General features: G+C 41.4%; 1 protein-coding gene across 6 annotated transcripts in view; it reads left to right on the forward strand.

Annotated features, from left to right (window-relative positions):
- The window catches only part of NFX1 (nuclear transcription factor, X-box binding 1), an 82,324-nt gene that overhangs the window by 17,912 nt on the left and 48,292 nt on the right, over positions 1-16,120 (forward strand). For all 6 annotated transcript variants that reach the window (XM_047699664.1, XM_047699669.1, XM_047699665.1 and 3 more), the window contains exons 4-7: positions 2,889-2,966; positions 7,828-7,933; positions 10,063-10,134; positions 12,288-12,427. In XM_047699664.1, coding sequence (XP_047555620.1) covers positions 2,889-2,966; positions 7,828-7,933; positions 10,063-10,134; positions 12,288-12,427 — 396 coding nt within the window. The remainder of the gene's footprint in view (positions 1-2,888; positions 2,967-7,827; positions 7,934-10,062; positions 10,135-12,287; positions 12,428-16,120) is intronic.

Consider the following 16,120-nt stretch of genomic DNA (forward strand, 5'->3'; position numbering starts at 1 on the left):
CCTCTTCTGAATAGTTATTCTCACTCATTTGATATGTTCAGGTTTTAAACTTAGCTTTTTTTTTAAAGATTTTATTTTATTTCTTTTATTTCTTTTTATTTGTCAGAGAGAGAGGACGCATGCACAAGCAGGGGGAGTGGCAGGCAGAGGGAGAAGCAGGCTCCCAGCTGAGCAAAGAGCCTAATGTGGGACTTAATCCGAGGGCTCTGGGATCATGACCTGAGCCAAAGGCAGATGCTTAACTAACTGAGCCACCCAGACATCCCTAAGATTTTATTTTTAAATATACCCAACGTGGGGTTCCAACTTACAACCCTGAGATCAAGTCACATGTTCCACTGACTGAGCCATCCAGGCACCCCTTAAACTTAGATTTAAAAATAAATAATTCCTTGGGGTGCCTGGGTGGCTCAGTCATTAAGTGTCTGCCTTCAGCTCAGATCATGATCGCAGTGTCCTGGGATCAAGCCCCACATCGGGTTCCCTGCTCAGCAGGAAGCCTGCTTCTCCTTCTCCCACTCCCCCTGCTTGTGTTCCTTCTCTCGCTGTGTCTCTCTCTGTCAAATAAATAAATAAAATCTTTAATAAAAATAACTAATTCCTCTTGAATATTTTATCTGCTCTGTTTCCTTGAACACATGTTTCAGATGACTAGTATGAAGCTGTAGATATTAAATAAAGAACTAAGGGGCACCTGATTGGCTCAGTTGGTAGAGCATGTAACTCTTGATCTCAGTGGTGTGAGTTCAAGCCCCATGTTGAGCATAGAGCTTAAAAAGTGAAAAAATAAAATAAAAATTTTTTTAAGGTTTTTATTTATTTGCACGAGAAAGAGAACATGAGAAGAGGGAGGATCAGAGGTAGAAGCAGACTCCCTGCCAAGCAGGGAGCCTGATGTGGGACTCGATCCTAGGACTCCAGGATCATGACCTGAGCCGAAGGCAGTCGCTTAACCAACTGAGCCACCCGGGCACCCCAAAATAAAATTTTTTAAAGAAAGAAATTTATGTATCTATGTATTTATTTATTTAAGATTTTATTTATTTGAGAGAGGGAATGAGAGAGCATGAGAGGGGAGAGGTCGGAGGGAGAAGCAGACTCCCCGCTGAGCAGGGAGTCCAGTGTGGGACTCAGTCTCGAGACTCCAGGATCATGATCCGAGCTGAAGGCAGTTGCCCAACCAACTGAGCCACCCAGGCACTCCTAAAGAAGGAGATTTTTAAAAACAGCTTAACCTAACAATACCAAAGTATATTTGGAATACAAAAAATCAGTCACATTTATTGAAAATGGTAACTTTTATCCAGGTATCAATTACAGAAAACATTTCCTGTATAGCTTGCTTTCGAAATTTATAGAAAGCAGTTGCTGGGGCGCCTGGTCGACTCATTTGGTTAAACAGGCAATTTGTGATTTCGGCTCAGGTCATGATCTCATGGGTTATGAGATCTGAGCCCTGAAGAGCTGAGCCTCTGTGCTCAGTGTGGAGTCTGGATGAAAGATTATCTCTCTGCCACTTTGGCCCCCTTTGTGTTTCCTCCCGCCTCCCCTGCCCCCAGCCCCGTGAGCTCATGCTCTCTCTCTTTCTCTAAAATAAATAAAATAGGGGCACTTGGGTAGCGCATTCTGTTAAACCTCAGACTTTGGCTGGGGTCATGATCTCAGGATCCTGGAATGTTGCCCTGCCGTAGGCACTCCGCTTAGCCAGGAGTCTGCTTGTTCCTCTCCGTCTGCCTCTCTGCTTGCTCCTGCTTGCTCTACACACTCTCTCTCTAGTGAATAATAAAAGCTTTTTAAATAAATAAATAAAATCTTTTAAAATTTCCTTTTAAGAAAAAATATCATTTGTTTTCTGATCTGTGACTCTTCTAATTTAAAACATCTGAGGGCACCTGGCTGGCTCAGTCGGTAGAGCATACAACTCTTGATCTCAGAGTTGTGGGTTTGAGCCCTGTGTTGGGTGTAGAGATGACTTAAAGTCTTAAAAACAGAAGACTTTGGGTTTTCCTGAATGTACTCAAATTATTTTTTTGGAAGATTTTATTTATTTATTTGACAGAGATCACAAGTAGGCAGAGAGGCAGTCAGAGAGGGAGGAGGAAGCAGGCTGTTCAAGGAGCAGGGAGCCCGATGCGGGGCTCAATCCCAGGACCCTGGGATCATGATCTGAGCCGAAGGCAGAGGCTTTAACCCACTGAGCCACCCAAGCACCCCTTCACTCAAATATTTTATCCTTTTGTTTTTTCAAGCCAAGATGTAGTTCAGTGTTTATCTCAATAGTAGAACCACATAATAAATTGATAATCATGTGAGGTGATTGAGGTGTTAGCTAATGTGACTGTGATAATCTTATTATAGTATATAAATGTATCAAGCCAGCATGTTGTACACCTTAGTGTTATATGTCAATTATATCTCAACTGACATTTAAAAAATGGGTACCTGTTTGATTACTGTATTTAAAGCCCTTATAAATATAAGCCCAAATGTAATATTTAAGCAGAGCATTCAGTATTGTGAATTTGTTTCTTAATATCCTGATATCCTTGGGGTGCTTGGGTGGCTCAGTGGGTTAAGCCTCTGCCTTCAGCTCAGGTCATGATCTCAGGGTCCTGGGATTGAGCCCTGCATTGAGCTCTCCACTCAGTGGGGAGCCTGCTTCCCTCTCTCTCTCTGTGCTTGCTTTCTGCCTACTTGTGATCTCTGTCTGTCAAATAAATAAATAAAATCTTTAAAAAAAAATCCTGATATCCTTAATATCTGATATTTTTAACATAAAATGACTACTGTTACTTAAATATTAAGGCTTCTTTTAGGTTTAAATTTTTAAAAATTACATGTGCTTTTGTAAGGAAATTATTGTGGTTTCCTCTTGTCTTTCTTGACAGATGGCCAAAGTGGTTGGAGATGTCCTGCCTGTCAGAATGTTTCTGCACATGTTCCTAATACTTACACTTGTTTCTGTGGTGAGTTTTTTGCTTTCACTTCAGTCTCTTCCACTTCATGCATTGTAACTCATTTTCCAGCCCAGAAGAAGTGATGTGCCAGGCATGTTTTAGAAGTTCCTAATAAGACTTAAAAGTTCAGGAGTCTACCAACATCATCTGCCTGTGGTCCATCACACAGCCAGAGTCACAGGCCTTTGTGCTTTTGGCAAGCTGTTCTGGACCTGGCCTTCTCATCATGCCCACCAGGCTAATGCAACTTCTGAGCTGTGATTCTGGTCTCCTTGATCTTACCTTTAGACCAGAGCTGACCAGATGGTGGAGGCAGGCTTAGACATGGGCTCTTTCTCACCCTTAACTGTAACAGTTTTGATACTCCAGATTTGAGCAGTATGAGGAAAGAGTGGTGTTGAAAAATACTTTATTTTAACCTGGAAAATCAGTGATTGGGGTCTTTAAAATAAAGAAAAATTTTCTTTTTACATTTTTACATTACAAACTCTATCCTCCCTCTTTATGGAATACTTCTTCCCGTTTTTGAATAACTCAACTCCCCTATGTGTTAGGGAGAACTTTCTGCAGTCTAGATGCCCATTCTTGCTGCTAGTCTGTTTTCTGCATGTCTTTTCTTTTACGTGTATTCTTTTTTCTTTCCTGCCTTTTAATGGCTAACCTTCATATAGTTCTTGATTTTTTTCAAATTTTGCTTCTTAACCATCTGTCACCCTTCTTGACCATTGCATTTTTGCTTCTGTCCTCCTCACCTTGCTGCACCTGTTTTCAGAAATCATCAGTGGCTCCTTCCTGACAAATCCAGGGCTGATTTATAAGTTCTTAACCTTTTTGGCAGCACAGTAGCTCTTGGAGCTTTTAGCCATTCCTTTCTTGAAATGACTAACTCTTCCTGTTTATTTCTGTAAGCTTTAATTTGCTCCTATTTCTTCTTTCCCATTACTTAACTAGCATTTCACTAAAAGTTGGTCACGAAGTCTTCAACTTCTAGACTCAGTCTCTTGGTGAACTCAACTATCTAGAATGTTCTTTCCCATCCTAAAATCTCCATCACTGACTCATCCGTTCAATATCAGACCCCAAACATTGTTTTCCAAAGGAAGCCTCCCTTTCTTATCCCCTCTCCCACTTTGGCCACTCTTTTATTTGGAATTTGCTGATCTTTTATGTCTGATCTTTTATTGCCAAATAAATCTGATCTTTTATTGCCAAAATCTGAGCCTTAAAAGATACTAAAATAATATTTGTTGAAGGGATGAGTATTTTGGAATGTACTATTGGAAAGGCAACATGAAGCTGGGAGCAAGAAATCCATGTAAATCTATACAAATTGGACCAATACCAAGGCTTAATTACCTTATTTTAAAGGATTTTTAAACATAAAAGCACCACACTGGAATTAAAAATCTTGTTAAAGCCTTCACTGACAAATTAGATATGAGGCCTTAAGAAGGTAGAAGATGAGAGCTGAAGGTCAAGATGATCTGAGTAAGGTAAAATGGTGTAGGAATGCAAATAATGGTCTTATATTTACCTAATGACTTTGCGTCACTTTGCTCTTTGGGGAAACCATTAATATAATATACTTTATTGAGAACTTAGTAGCAGACATCATGAAGAAACAGGGGAATAAAACTGCTTTTGACTTCCCAGAGTTTACAGTCTAAGAGCTAAGACACAATTAACTTGATGTTCTGTAAGTCCAAAGAACTGTGGGAGATCTTTGGGGTGAATTCTCACTTTGGGCTAGATGATTTAGGGAATCCTTAAAAAAGGAGGTACAATTCAACTAAGCTTGAAAACTAGGTAAAATCTTGGTAGGAGAAAGATTTGTTGAGGTGAGTAGCATAAGCAGAAGTTTATTTTTTTTTTTTATATTTTATTTATTAATTTGACAGAAAGAGAGAGATTACAAGTAGGCAGAGGCAGGCAGAGAGAGGAGGAAGCAGGCTCACCGCTAAGCAGAGAGCCCGATGCGGGCCTCGATCCCAGGACCCTGAGATCATGACCTGAGCCAAAGGCAGAGGCTTAACCCACTGAGCCACCCAGGCGCCCATAAGCAGAAGTTTAAAAATAAGAAGGCTTAGGATCTTTTAGGAGAACGAGAGTCATTGGTTATGGAACCCAGGATCTGTAAAGGTGAAGGCATGGGAAATGACTAGAAAGGCAGGGCTGACTGGTTTTTTGTTTGTTTGTTTTGTTTTGTTTTGTTTTGTTTTTTGGGAGAGAAAGATCCCGTGTGTGCATACAAGGGCAGCAGGGTGGCAGAAACAGAGGGAAAGAGAGAATCTTAAGCAGACTCTACACCCAGCACAGAGTCCATTGTGGGGCTGGATCTTAAAACCCTGAGGTTATAACCTGAGCCAAAAATCAAGAATCAGATGGTTAACCAACCGAGCCACCCTGGCGCCCCAGGGCTGACTTCTTGATTCCAGGCTTAGATGCAGGGACTTCATTTGGCAGGCTGTGGGAAGCCACTGAGGGTGTCAGTGTGATTTTTTATAAAGATTAGTCTGGTGGGAGGGAATAGAGTGTTTGGGGGCCTAAACATTGGGGATTTTGTAAGAACCCAGGTGAAAAATAATAAAAGTCTATAATGGGTATTAGAGTGGGAGAAAAAGGAAGGGGGTACCAGATTTCAAAGGTAAATAGGAATTAATAACAGTGGGAAAGGGAAGAACCCAAATGTGGCTCCAAAGTTTCATGCTTTTGAAAATGATGATACCAAGGACAGAAAAAGGCAGGTCAGACCACCAGGACTGATGGGGACAGTGAGTTCAATTTATAAACACTGAATGGGATGAGTGAACAAGGCCTCCAGTAAGAGGTGGTGTTAGGAAAATTTAAAGATTTTTTTTTTTTTTTTACTTCTTGAGAGAGAAAGCATGAGCTGGGGGAGAAGCAGATGGAGAAAGAGAAGCAGACTCCCCACTAAGCAGGGAGCTTGATACAGGGCTTGATCCCAAGACCCTGAGATCATGACCCCAGCTGAAGGCAGACACTTAACTGACTGAGCCACCCAGGTTCCTTGGGAGTTAGGAATATTTAAAGAGAGATGAGGACTTAGGGATGATAGTTGTTGTTGAGAGTAGTGGATAGAAGGGTAAGGAGTGAAAAGAGCCTAATGCAGAACCCTGGCAGAAAGAAGAAAAAACATCATTTAGAGTCAGGGAAAAGAAGTGGAGCCATTGAAAGATGGTAGGGGGAAACCAGAGCACTGTAATAAAGCAAGAAAGCACAGAAGCAGGGAAGTTTTTCTTTTTCTTTTTCTTTTTTTAAGATTTTACTAATTTATTTGACAGAGATCACAAGTAGGCAGAGAGAGAGAGAGGAGGAAGCAGGCTCCCTGCTGAGCAGAGAGCCCGATGAGGGACTCAGTCCCAGGACCGTGAGATCATGACCTGAGCCGAAGGCAGAGGCTTATTAACACACTGAGCCACCCAGGCGCCCCGTAGGGAAGTTTTTGTAATAGACTGGAGATGAGTCTGGCAAATAGACAAGAGTAAAAGTAGCAAGGGAGATGAGGTGTGAGATACACTGTGTAGGGAAATTAAGAAAATTTGGTGATTAAGTAGATTATGGAAAGAAAAAGAGGAGTTGGGGATGACTCTAGTTTTTAAGTCTGTGACTCTAACAGTGATGGTATTGCTGACAGAAATAGAGAACACTGAAGAAGGAGGGGCTTCAGAGAGAAGATACTAACTTTGACTGTAAATGTAGACAGTTTGGGGTGACTGTGATACCTCACACAGAGATGTTCAGCAGATGTTTGGACAGAGAGGGCCGGAACTGAGGATTCAGGGCAGTGCAGAAAGTGTAGATTTGGGGGGGTAAAAGGAAAAAAAAAAAATGTAGATTTGGGACTCATAGGCCTTTAGGTATAACAAACCTCTCAACATGAATAAAGCTTCTGAAAGAAACAAGATAGAGCAGCAGAGGCCAAACATTGGGGACAGGCCATCATTTGGGTGTAAATTGCCCAAGTAAAGATGAGTCCTCAAGGGCATGGAGGAGTCCTGTGCCTCAGTTTTACACTTCCTACCTCTGTGCTAAGTTCATAGAAGTCACTAAAGATTTCCAGATACACGGGGCGCCTGGGTGGCTCAGTCGGTTGAGCGTCTGCCTTCGGCTCCGGTCATGGTCCCAGAGTCCTGGGATCGAGCCCCGCGTCAGGCTCTCTGCTCAGTAGGGAGCCTGCTTCCCCCTCCCTCTCTCTGCCTTTCTGCTACTTGTGATCTCTGTCTCTCTCTGCCAAATAAATAAATAAAATCTTTAAAAAAAAAAAAGATATCCAGATACACACTAATTATAAAATTATAGCCCTCTTATGCCTACTTCATAGCTTTAGATTTGGCAAGTTCCTACTGTATGGGGGATTTTTGTCCTTTCCATCTCTTAGTGCTGCCCCGTCTCCCACCCCATTGTTCTCTTCCCTTATTTCTTCTTTCTTCTTTCATCTTTTTTTTTTTTTTTCCCTTATTTCTTCTCTCAAATCCTTATGGCAGATGTTCCCATATCTGTTCACGGGTCCATTTACAAAAGTTGTGGGGTTTTTTGTTTTAGATTAAATATGTCTGTTAGTCAAAGTTAGTCAAGGTAAAGATGACTTATTTCTCTTTTCCAGGTATTCCAGAATTTAGGATTTATTATACTCAGTGAAGCTTTTGGTTTTTGTTTTTTGTTTTCAGTGAAGCTTTTGATGAGTTGCATTACAGTCATCTTTTTATTTTAGGATGTGGGGTGATATGTTTGTCACACTAATGAAAACCACACTGAAGTTCATGCTGTCTAGCTATATTGTGTTGTTTCATTAAAGTCTAAGATGCAGTTGAAGTTTATACCATTGACTCTCTGATCTGATATGTTTTAGGCAAGGTGAAGAACCCTGAATGGAGCAGAAATGAAATTCCACATAGTTGTGGTGAGGTTTGTAGAAAGAAACAGCCTGGCCAGGACTGCCCGCATTCCTGTAACCTGTAAGTTGGAACACTAGACCCCTGGGGATTCCTGGTAGATACACTTTGCTCGTGACTCTGAGTACCTATATCTTTTGGTCAGCGTGTAGCAGGATGGGGTGAAGGGCAGTATGGTACCATTTACTGAACACTTAACACTGGGCCAGGCACTCTGTAAGAGTTAACTCATTGAGGGGAGCCTGGGTGGCTCAGTGGGTTAAAGCCTCTGCCTTCTGCTCAGGTCATGATCCCCGGGTCCTGGGATCGAGCCCTGCATTGGGCTCTCTGCTCAGCAGAGGCTGCTTCCTCCTCTCTCTCTGCCTGCTTCTCTGCCTACTAGTGATCTCTGTCTGTCAAATAAATAAATAAAATCTTAAAAAAAAAAAAAGTTAACTCATTGAATCCTTACAACACCCTGGTTATGTATAAATATTTATCATCTCCATTTTACCGATGAGGCTCAGAAAGACCAAATATCTTGCCCAAAGTCATAGTGCTAGGACATGGTGGAGATGGGATTTCCATGGCACTATACTGCTGGCTTTTAGGAAGAAATATCCCTCAGTGATATCCAGGTTCACAAGAGGGAATAGGACAGACTTCTGTCCTGAAAAGGCAATTGTGTAGGGTCCTATTGCACAGTGTTTTTAGGTCGTGAATCCCTTCTATCCAATAAATAGCCAGCTTTACAGTGTATGTAGTCAGCTTCTAAATAAGGAGAGGAATACCCAATACTAACAATTGATTAGTTACAAAGGACAAATTTCTACAGCTTTGACTTCAGACCAATATTTAACTCCTGGGGTCAAGTCACTTAACAGTTGTGTGGTCTTGGGCTAGTTACTTAACTTCTCTAAGCCTCACTTTCTGCATCTGTAAAATAATAATGATATGAGCATCAGTACTTACAGAGTTCTATGAATATTCAGTTAATGCATCTAAGAGACTTGGTACAGAATCTGGCATATGGTAAATGGTCAAGTAATGGTAACTTGTTTTTATTACCCAAATCTAAAAGTAAAACAGACGTCAAAGTGTTACCTTGGTGCTTCTGCTGTTCAGAGCAGGGTTAAATGTTGGGCCAGAGGCCTTGTGGGTCAGGATGTGGGGGAGGTGCTAGGGAATTGCCTGTGATAGGAGAGCTGCCCAGACAGGGTTACACAGCCTGGCCTGCTGCCTGCTCTTTTACTCCTTCCATGGGTCCTTCCTTAAAACCCAGGGACTCATCTGTTTAAACTGTTCCTTCCTTCAGTTGGCATTTTAGGTATATTCAATAATAAATTATCCCTGTGCATGAACCCTCTTTCTGAACTCTTTTGCAGAAATGGCCTACTGTCATGACTACCAGAGAACATCTAAAGTTACGCAGATTAGGTGGTCAACACCATGTCCGAAGGGAAAGGAGGCCCTAAAACATCTCACTAAATGGGCTAAGACCATATTTGGAAATGTCATCTTTGAATGTCAGAACCAAATAAAACCAGTATTTTGACTTGGGCTTTATTTTTCTGGTTAAATATTCTTTTTTTTTTTTTTTTTAAGATTTTATTTATTTATTTGACACAGAGAGATCACAAGTAAGCAGAGAGGCAGGCCAAGGCCAGAGCGGGAAGCAGGCTCACCACTGAGCAGAGAGCCCAATGCGGGCCTCGATCCCAGGACCCTGAGATCATGACCTGAGCTGAAGGCAGAGGCTTAACCCACCAGGCGCCCCCTGGTTAAATAGTCTAAGATGATAATGCCACCAATTCTTCCTATATGAAAACATTGTTGATATTTCCATTTATTTTATTTATTTTTAAAGATTTATTTATTTATTTATTTGACAGACAGAGATCACCAGTAGGCAGAGAGGCAGGCAGAGAGAGAGAGAGGAAGTAGGCTCTCTGAGGAGGAGAGAGCCCGATGTGGGGCTCGATCCCAGGACCCTGAGATCATGACCTGAGCCGAAGGCAGAAGCTTTAACCCACTGAGCCACCTAGGCACCCCTGATATTTCCATTTAAATAGCTTAATCAACTTTAGGCAAATACTAAAACATTCATGGTAGGTTTATTTGTTGGCACATTCCCAATAAGACCCAGTAGGAGCAACTTCGTTCAGGTTTGGATACATGAGTATGATTTACTAATCTAAGCCTTTCTCTTTTAGTCTCTGCCATCCTGGACCTTGCCCACCCTGCCCTGCCTTTATGACTAAAACATGCGAATGTGGACGAACCAGGTAAAGTTAGAACTGCTCTCTAAAGACTTCAGTTTTCACATTGATGATTTATGTGTGAATTTCTAAAGTAAGAATTAGTAGGTAGATATAAATAAGTGGAAGGCATAAGTAATACTTTTTTTTTTTTTTAAGATTTTATGTATTCATTTGAGAGAGAGAGAGCACAAGTGGGGAGAGGCAGAGGGATAGGGAGAAGCAGACTCCCCACTGAGCTGGGAACTTGACATGGGACTCAATCCCAGGACCTAGAGATCACAACCCAAGCCAAAGACAGACGCCCAACCATCTGAGCCACATACGCACTCTTAAATAGTACTTTTTTGTAAATATTAGTTTACTCTGCTGCCCTAGTTCTTTGCAGTCTTATAGGTGATTAAGAAGTTATTTGCACAGTGAGATTACCCATTTCAGTTGAATGCCAAGATGACAGGAACTTTTTTCTCAATTTGTCTGTGGATGAAAGAATCAGGATTAAACCCAGACCTGTTGGGCGTCTGGGTGGCTCAGTGGGTTAAGCCTCTGCCTTCAGCTAAGGTCATGATTTTAGGGTCCTGGGATCAAGGCCCGCAGCAGGCTCTCTGCTCAGCAGGGAGCCTGCTTCCCCCTCTCTCTCTGCCTGTCTCTCTGCTTACTTGTGACCTCTCTCTCTCTCTCTCTCTGTCAAATAAATAAATAAAATCTTTAAAAATAATAATAATTAAAAAAAAAACAATAAATCCAGACCTATTAAGGTTCAGGAGACAGGGACCATTTACTTGTACCTAGCATTATATCTGGCACCAACGAGGTTTTCTATGAATATTGTTAAATGAACCAATAAGTAACCCCAGAGCCCATCCTCTTTTTGTTATAATACAAGTTCTCCGTCATCAGGGCAAGGATCACTGATAGTTATGGAATGTTTCTGAGGCCCATACGATTTCTGAACCACAAGACAAAATGGGATTCAGCCAATTATCAGTGAATCACATTTGTCTGAACTTACAAGGATAGTAGTGTGGCCTGAGAATCACATGTAAGGCCTCTGGGTCAAAAGACCAGGTTGTATCTGGGCTGTGCCACTAATTAGCTGTTGACCTGGGCAAGTTGCTTAGTCTCACTGAGCCTCATTTTTTCTTTCTTTCTTTTTTTTTTTAAAGATTATATTTATTTATTTACAGAGAGAGAGAGAGAGAAATCACAAGTAGGCAGAGAGGCAGAGAGAGAGGGAGAAGCAGGCTCTCCGCTGAGCAGAGAGCCCAATGCGGGGCTCGATCCCAGGACCCCAAGATCATGACCTGAGCCGAAGGCAGACGCTCAACCCATGGAGCCAACCAGGCGCCTAAGCCTAATTTTTTTAATCACAGAATAGAAATAATAGTGTACACCTCCAGGGGTTGATGTTAGCCATGATGCTGAGCACTGGAAACATCATCTGTGTATGTAACAATGACTTTTTAAAACAAAATACGTAGTTGAGATGAAAGTAGGGGATAGAATAAAACTCTTCTTGTAGGAGAGTAGACTCCAAGCTCTAAACCACTACCTTGGAAAGAAACCTGAAGATAGTTGTCCAAAAATCCTTCTCTAGCCAATAAGTCAGCAAAATTAAATTAGGACGCTTATTGGAACAAAGCCAGAATGATTTTCCCATCCTGAATCAAAGTCATATACGGTATAGTTCTTAAGTATTATAACTACACAAAATGCTGGAGTACCAAAGCCCAGGAGAATGCCGTTGTACTTCCAGTCTTAGTGTATACATTAAAACTAACCCTTCACCACTCCATCCCGCCCCCAGCTTTCCTACTTCCATCTATAAGATACTGTGGGAGCTCCCGGCTCTTTCCCCTCCTGTATGCTACTTCATGGGAACTCAGTGAAGAAATCTACAGAGAGGAACTTCATTTCTTCACTGGTCAGAATATAGGGAGAGAGAAAGTCAGGATGGGAAATAAGGAAAGCAAAGCAGAAGAAGAAAGAGTGGAGGGGAGAAGAGTTATTAAGGAAATAAAGATTAAAGGAGGTAAACAGAAAAGGAAGGGAAATGGGGTCAAGAGAAAGGTTTCATAGTTTTGGGAGGTAAACTTTGGGCTTCATTGTTAGTTTAGCTATCCAGTAGAAACTTGTCCAGCATCAGACCAACACTGTCTGTACATCTGTTTTCTTTCCAGACACACAGTTCGCTGTGGTCAGGCCGCCTCAGTCCACTGTTCCAATCCATGTGAGAATCTTTTGAATTGTGGTCAGCACCACTGTGCTGAGCTGTGCCATGGGGGTCAATGCCAGCCTTGTCGGATCATATTGAACCAGGGTAAGTGGTGGGCACAGTAGCCAGCGATATTTGTGTATTTTCTAGAACCTTATTTATAGTTTTCTTGATGACATAGATTGGCCTCAGGCCTATAGTTACAAGGCCTCTAGTAGCACTGTACCCTGGGTGGAGAAAAGTGGAGATACATTAATGCTTAGATGGTTTCAGTGTTTAGTTGTATTGTTTAAGTTCAGTGTTTAGTTTCATAATACCAGTATAGGCCTTTGTCCTATGGAATTTGGACAGTAGATTTTGAAATGCTGTTTAAAAGTAAGTGTTTGGGGGAGGTGCCTGGGTGGCTCGGAGGGTTAAGCCTCTGCCTTCAGCTCCGGTCATGGTCCCAGGGTCCTGGGATCGAGCCCCGCATCAAGCTCTCTGCTCAGCAGGGAGCCTGTTTCCCTCTCTCTCTCTCTCTCTCTGCCTGCTGCTCTGCCTCCTTGTGATCTCTCTCTGTGTGTCAAATAAATAAATAAAATCTTAAAAAAAAAAAAATAAAAATATGGGCGCCTGGGTGGCTCAATGGGTTAAAGCCTCTGCCTTCAGCTCAGGTCATGATCCCAGGATCCTGGGATCGAGCCCCACATCGGGCTCTCCGCTCTGTGGGGGAGCCTGCTTCCTCCTCTCTCTCTGCCTTGCCTCTCTGCCTACTTGTGATCTCTGTCAAATAAATAAATAAAATCTTTAAAAAAAAATCTAAAAAAATAAAAATAAAAGTAAGTGTTTGGGAAATTATTTTAAAAAGAAACTTCTTGAAAAGGATCTAGAGGGGTGCCTGGGTAGCTCAATTGGTTTAGTGTTTGACTCTTTTTTGTTTGTTTTTAAGATTTTATTTATTTGACAGCAAGAGAGGGAACACAGGCAGGGGGAGTGGATGAGGGAGAAGCAGGCTTTCCACCTAGCAGGGAGCCCAGCATGGGGCTCAATCCCAGGACCCTGGGTTCATGACCTAAGCCAAAGGTAGACGCTTAATGACTGAGCCACCCAGGCGCCCCTAGTGTTGATCTCAGCTCAGGTCTTGATCTCAGGGTTGAGAGAGAGCCTGTGTTAGGCTCCATAGTGGGCATGAAGCCTACTTTAAAAAAAGAAAAAGAAGAAAAAAGGATCTAGAAAGGCCAAAAAAGTCTTGAGAAAGAATGAAGTTGAAAGACTTAAACTATCTGATTTCAAGACTTATAAAGTTACAGTAATCATGACAGTGCAGTTATTGGTGTTATTGGTATCTCACTAGATAAATGGAAGAAAATAAAGTCCAGAAATAGACCCACATATGTATAGTCAGTTGATTTTCAACCACAATGTTAATTCAGTGGGAAAAGGAGAGTCTTTTTACAGATGTTGCTAGAACAACTGGATGTATACATAAGAAAAAACAAACCTCTTGGGGTGCCTGGGTGGTTAAGTCTTTAAGCATCTGCCTTCAGCTCAGGTCATGTCACGATCCCAGGGTACTGGGATCAAGCCCCACATTGGGCTGCCTGCTTGGCGGGAAGCCTGTTTCTCCCTTTCCCACTCCCCACTGCTTGTGTTCCCTCTCTCACTGTCTCTCTGTCAATTAAATAACTAAAAACAAACAAACAGAAAAAAACCCTCAACCTCTGTCTTATTCTTTACACAAAAATGAATTCTACGTGGATCACAGACTTAAATGTAAAAACCCAGAAACACAAAGCTTCCAGAATAAACTATAAGAGAATATTTTCACAACTTTGGGGTTAGGTAAAGATTTCTTGGACAGAGAAACAAAAATACTAACCATAAAAGAAAAAACTGGTACATTGAACTTCATTTTTTTTTATTTTTTATTTTTTTAAAAATTTTATTTGATGGAGAGAGACAGCAAAAGAGGGAAGATAAGCAGGGGAGTGGGAGAGGGAGAAGCAGGCTTCCCGCTGAGCAAGGAGCCTGATGTGATGCTTGATCCCAGGACCCTGGGATTATGACCTGAGCTGAAGGCAGATGCTTAATGACTGAGCCACCCAGGGATCCCAATACATTGAGCTTTAATCAAAATTTAAAATTTCTATTCATCAAAAGATACCATTAACAAAATGAACAAATTACTTGCAGATCCCATTACTTCTATGAAACAACAAAAAAAAATAGGAACAACTTAAACAATGAACAAAGACTTGAACAGATACGTCTCAAAAGAAAACATATAGGGGCGCCTTGGGGGCTCAGTGGGTTAAAGCCTCTGCCTTTGGCTCAGGTCATGATCCCAGGTTCCTGGGATCGAGCCCCATGTAGGGCTCTCTGCTCAGTGGGGAGCCTGCTTCCTCCTCTCTCTCTCTCTCTGCCTGCCTCTCTGCCTACTTGTGATCTCTGTCTGTCAAATAAATAAAACATTTAAAAAATAAATAAAATTTTAAAAAAATTAAAAAAATATATATATATATAACTAATAGACATGTGAAAGTTGCTTAAAACCTTTAAATACTAAGGAAATGTAAATTAAAACCACAATAAGAGTAATATAGTATAACCACTTTAGAAAACAGTCTGGTAGTTTCTTAAAAGTTTAAATGTAGAATTTTACCATATGACCCAGCATTTCTACTCCTAGTCATATAACCGAAAGGGGAGTATGTGTCCATACAAAACTTGTAAATGCATGTGCATAGCAGTACTGTTCATCATAATCAAAATGTGGAAACAATTCAGATGTCTATCACCTGGGGCGCCTGGGTGGCTCCATGGGTGAAGTGTCTGCCTTTGGCTCAGGTCATGACCCCTGGGGTTCTGGTATTGAGCCCCATGTCAGGTCCCTGCTCAGCAGGGAGTCTGCTTCTCCCTCTCCCTCTGTCCTCATGCTTTTCTCTCATTATCTCTGTCACTCTTTCAAATAAATAAAATCTTTAAAACAAGACAAAAAAATGTCTTTCACCTGATGAATGGATAAACAAATGTAACCATAAAGCAGATTATTATTCAGCCATGAAAAGGAATGTAATATTGATACATGCTATGAAGTGGGTGAATCTCCAAAACGCAATGCTGTGTGAGAGAAGTGAGCCACAAAGAAACACATACTTCTGTTTTTACAATAGCCCCTGACCTGCAGGGATCGTGGGCTACCATGTATTGGTGCCCTATGGAGTTTCATTTTATTAAATTTTACTTTGGTGTGATGCTGTTGATCGATGTTGGCCGTTAAAATAAGTAACAGCTCTATGAAATGTTTTATGTTGTGTACTATGAGGATTTCGTGTAAGGAACTGTGCTGTATATTATTTAACTGTCCTCTTTATGGGTCCTCTTGGGAGAAATTCCTGTCTGGCCTTAGTTTCAAGACTAGTTGTTCTTCTTCAAAGATGATTGATCTTTTTATCTTGGGAACCCTGGGTAACAGACCTAATGTTTGTCTTTATAGTGTACTTTTTTTAGCTATAATTTACTCAATATCTCTGCCATTGTTCTACTTTTCACATCTTTAAATTTATATTCCTTTGTTATATTTCATATATCCTTATATGCTACCCCAGATCCATTTGAGATAAGACAGGAGTGAAGTATATACTGTCCATTTGGTCTTAGCAGTATAGACTATGGTGTGGGAGAGTCCCTTTGTGGACCATATTTAGCACTTTTTTTTAAGATTTTATTTATTTATTTGACAGAGAGAGATCACAAGTAGGCAGAGAGGCAGGCAGAGAGAGAGGGGGAAACAGGCTTCCTGCCTAACAGAGAGCCCGA

This window comes from Lutra lutra, chromosome 13 (assembly GCF_902655055.1).
Source record: "Lutra lutra chromosome 13, mLutLut1.2, whole genome shotgun sequence".
Taxonomy (NCBI): Eukaryota; Metazoa; Chordata; class Mammalia; order Carnivora; family Mustelidae; genus Lutra; species Lutra lutra.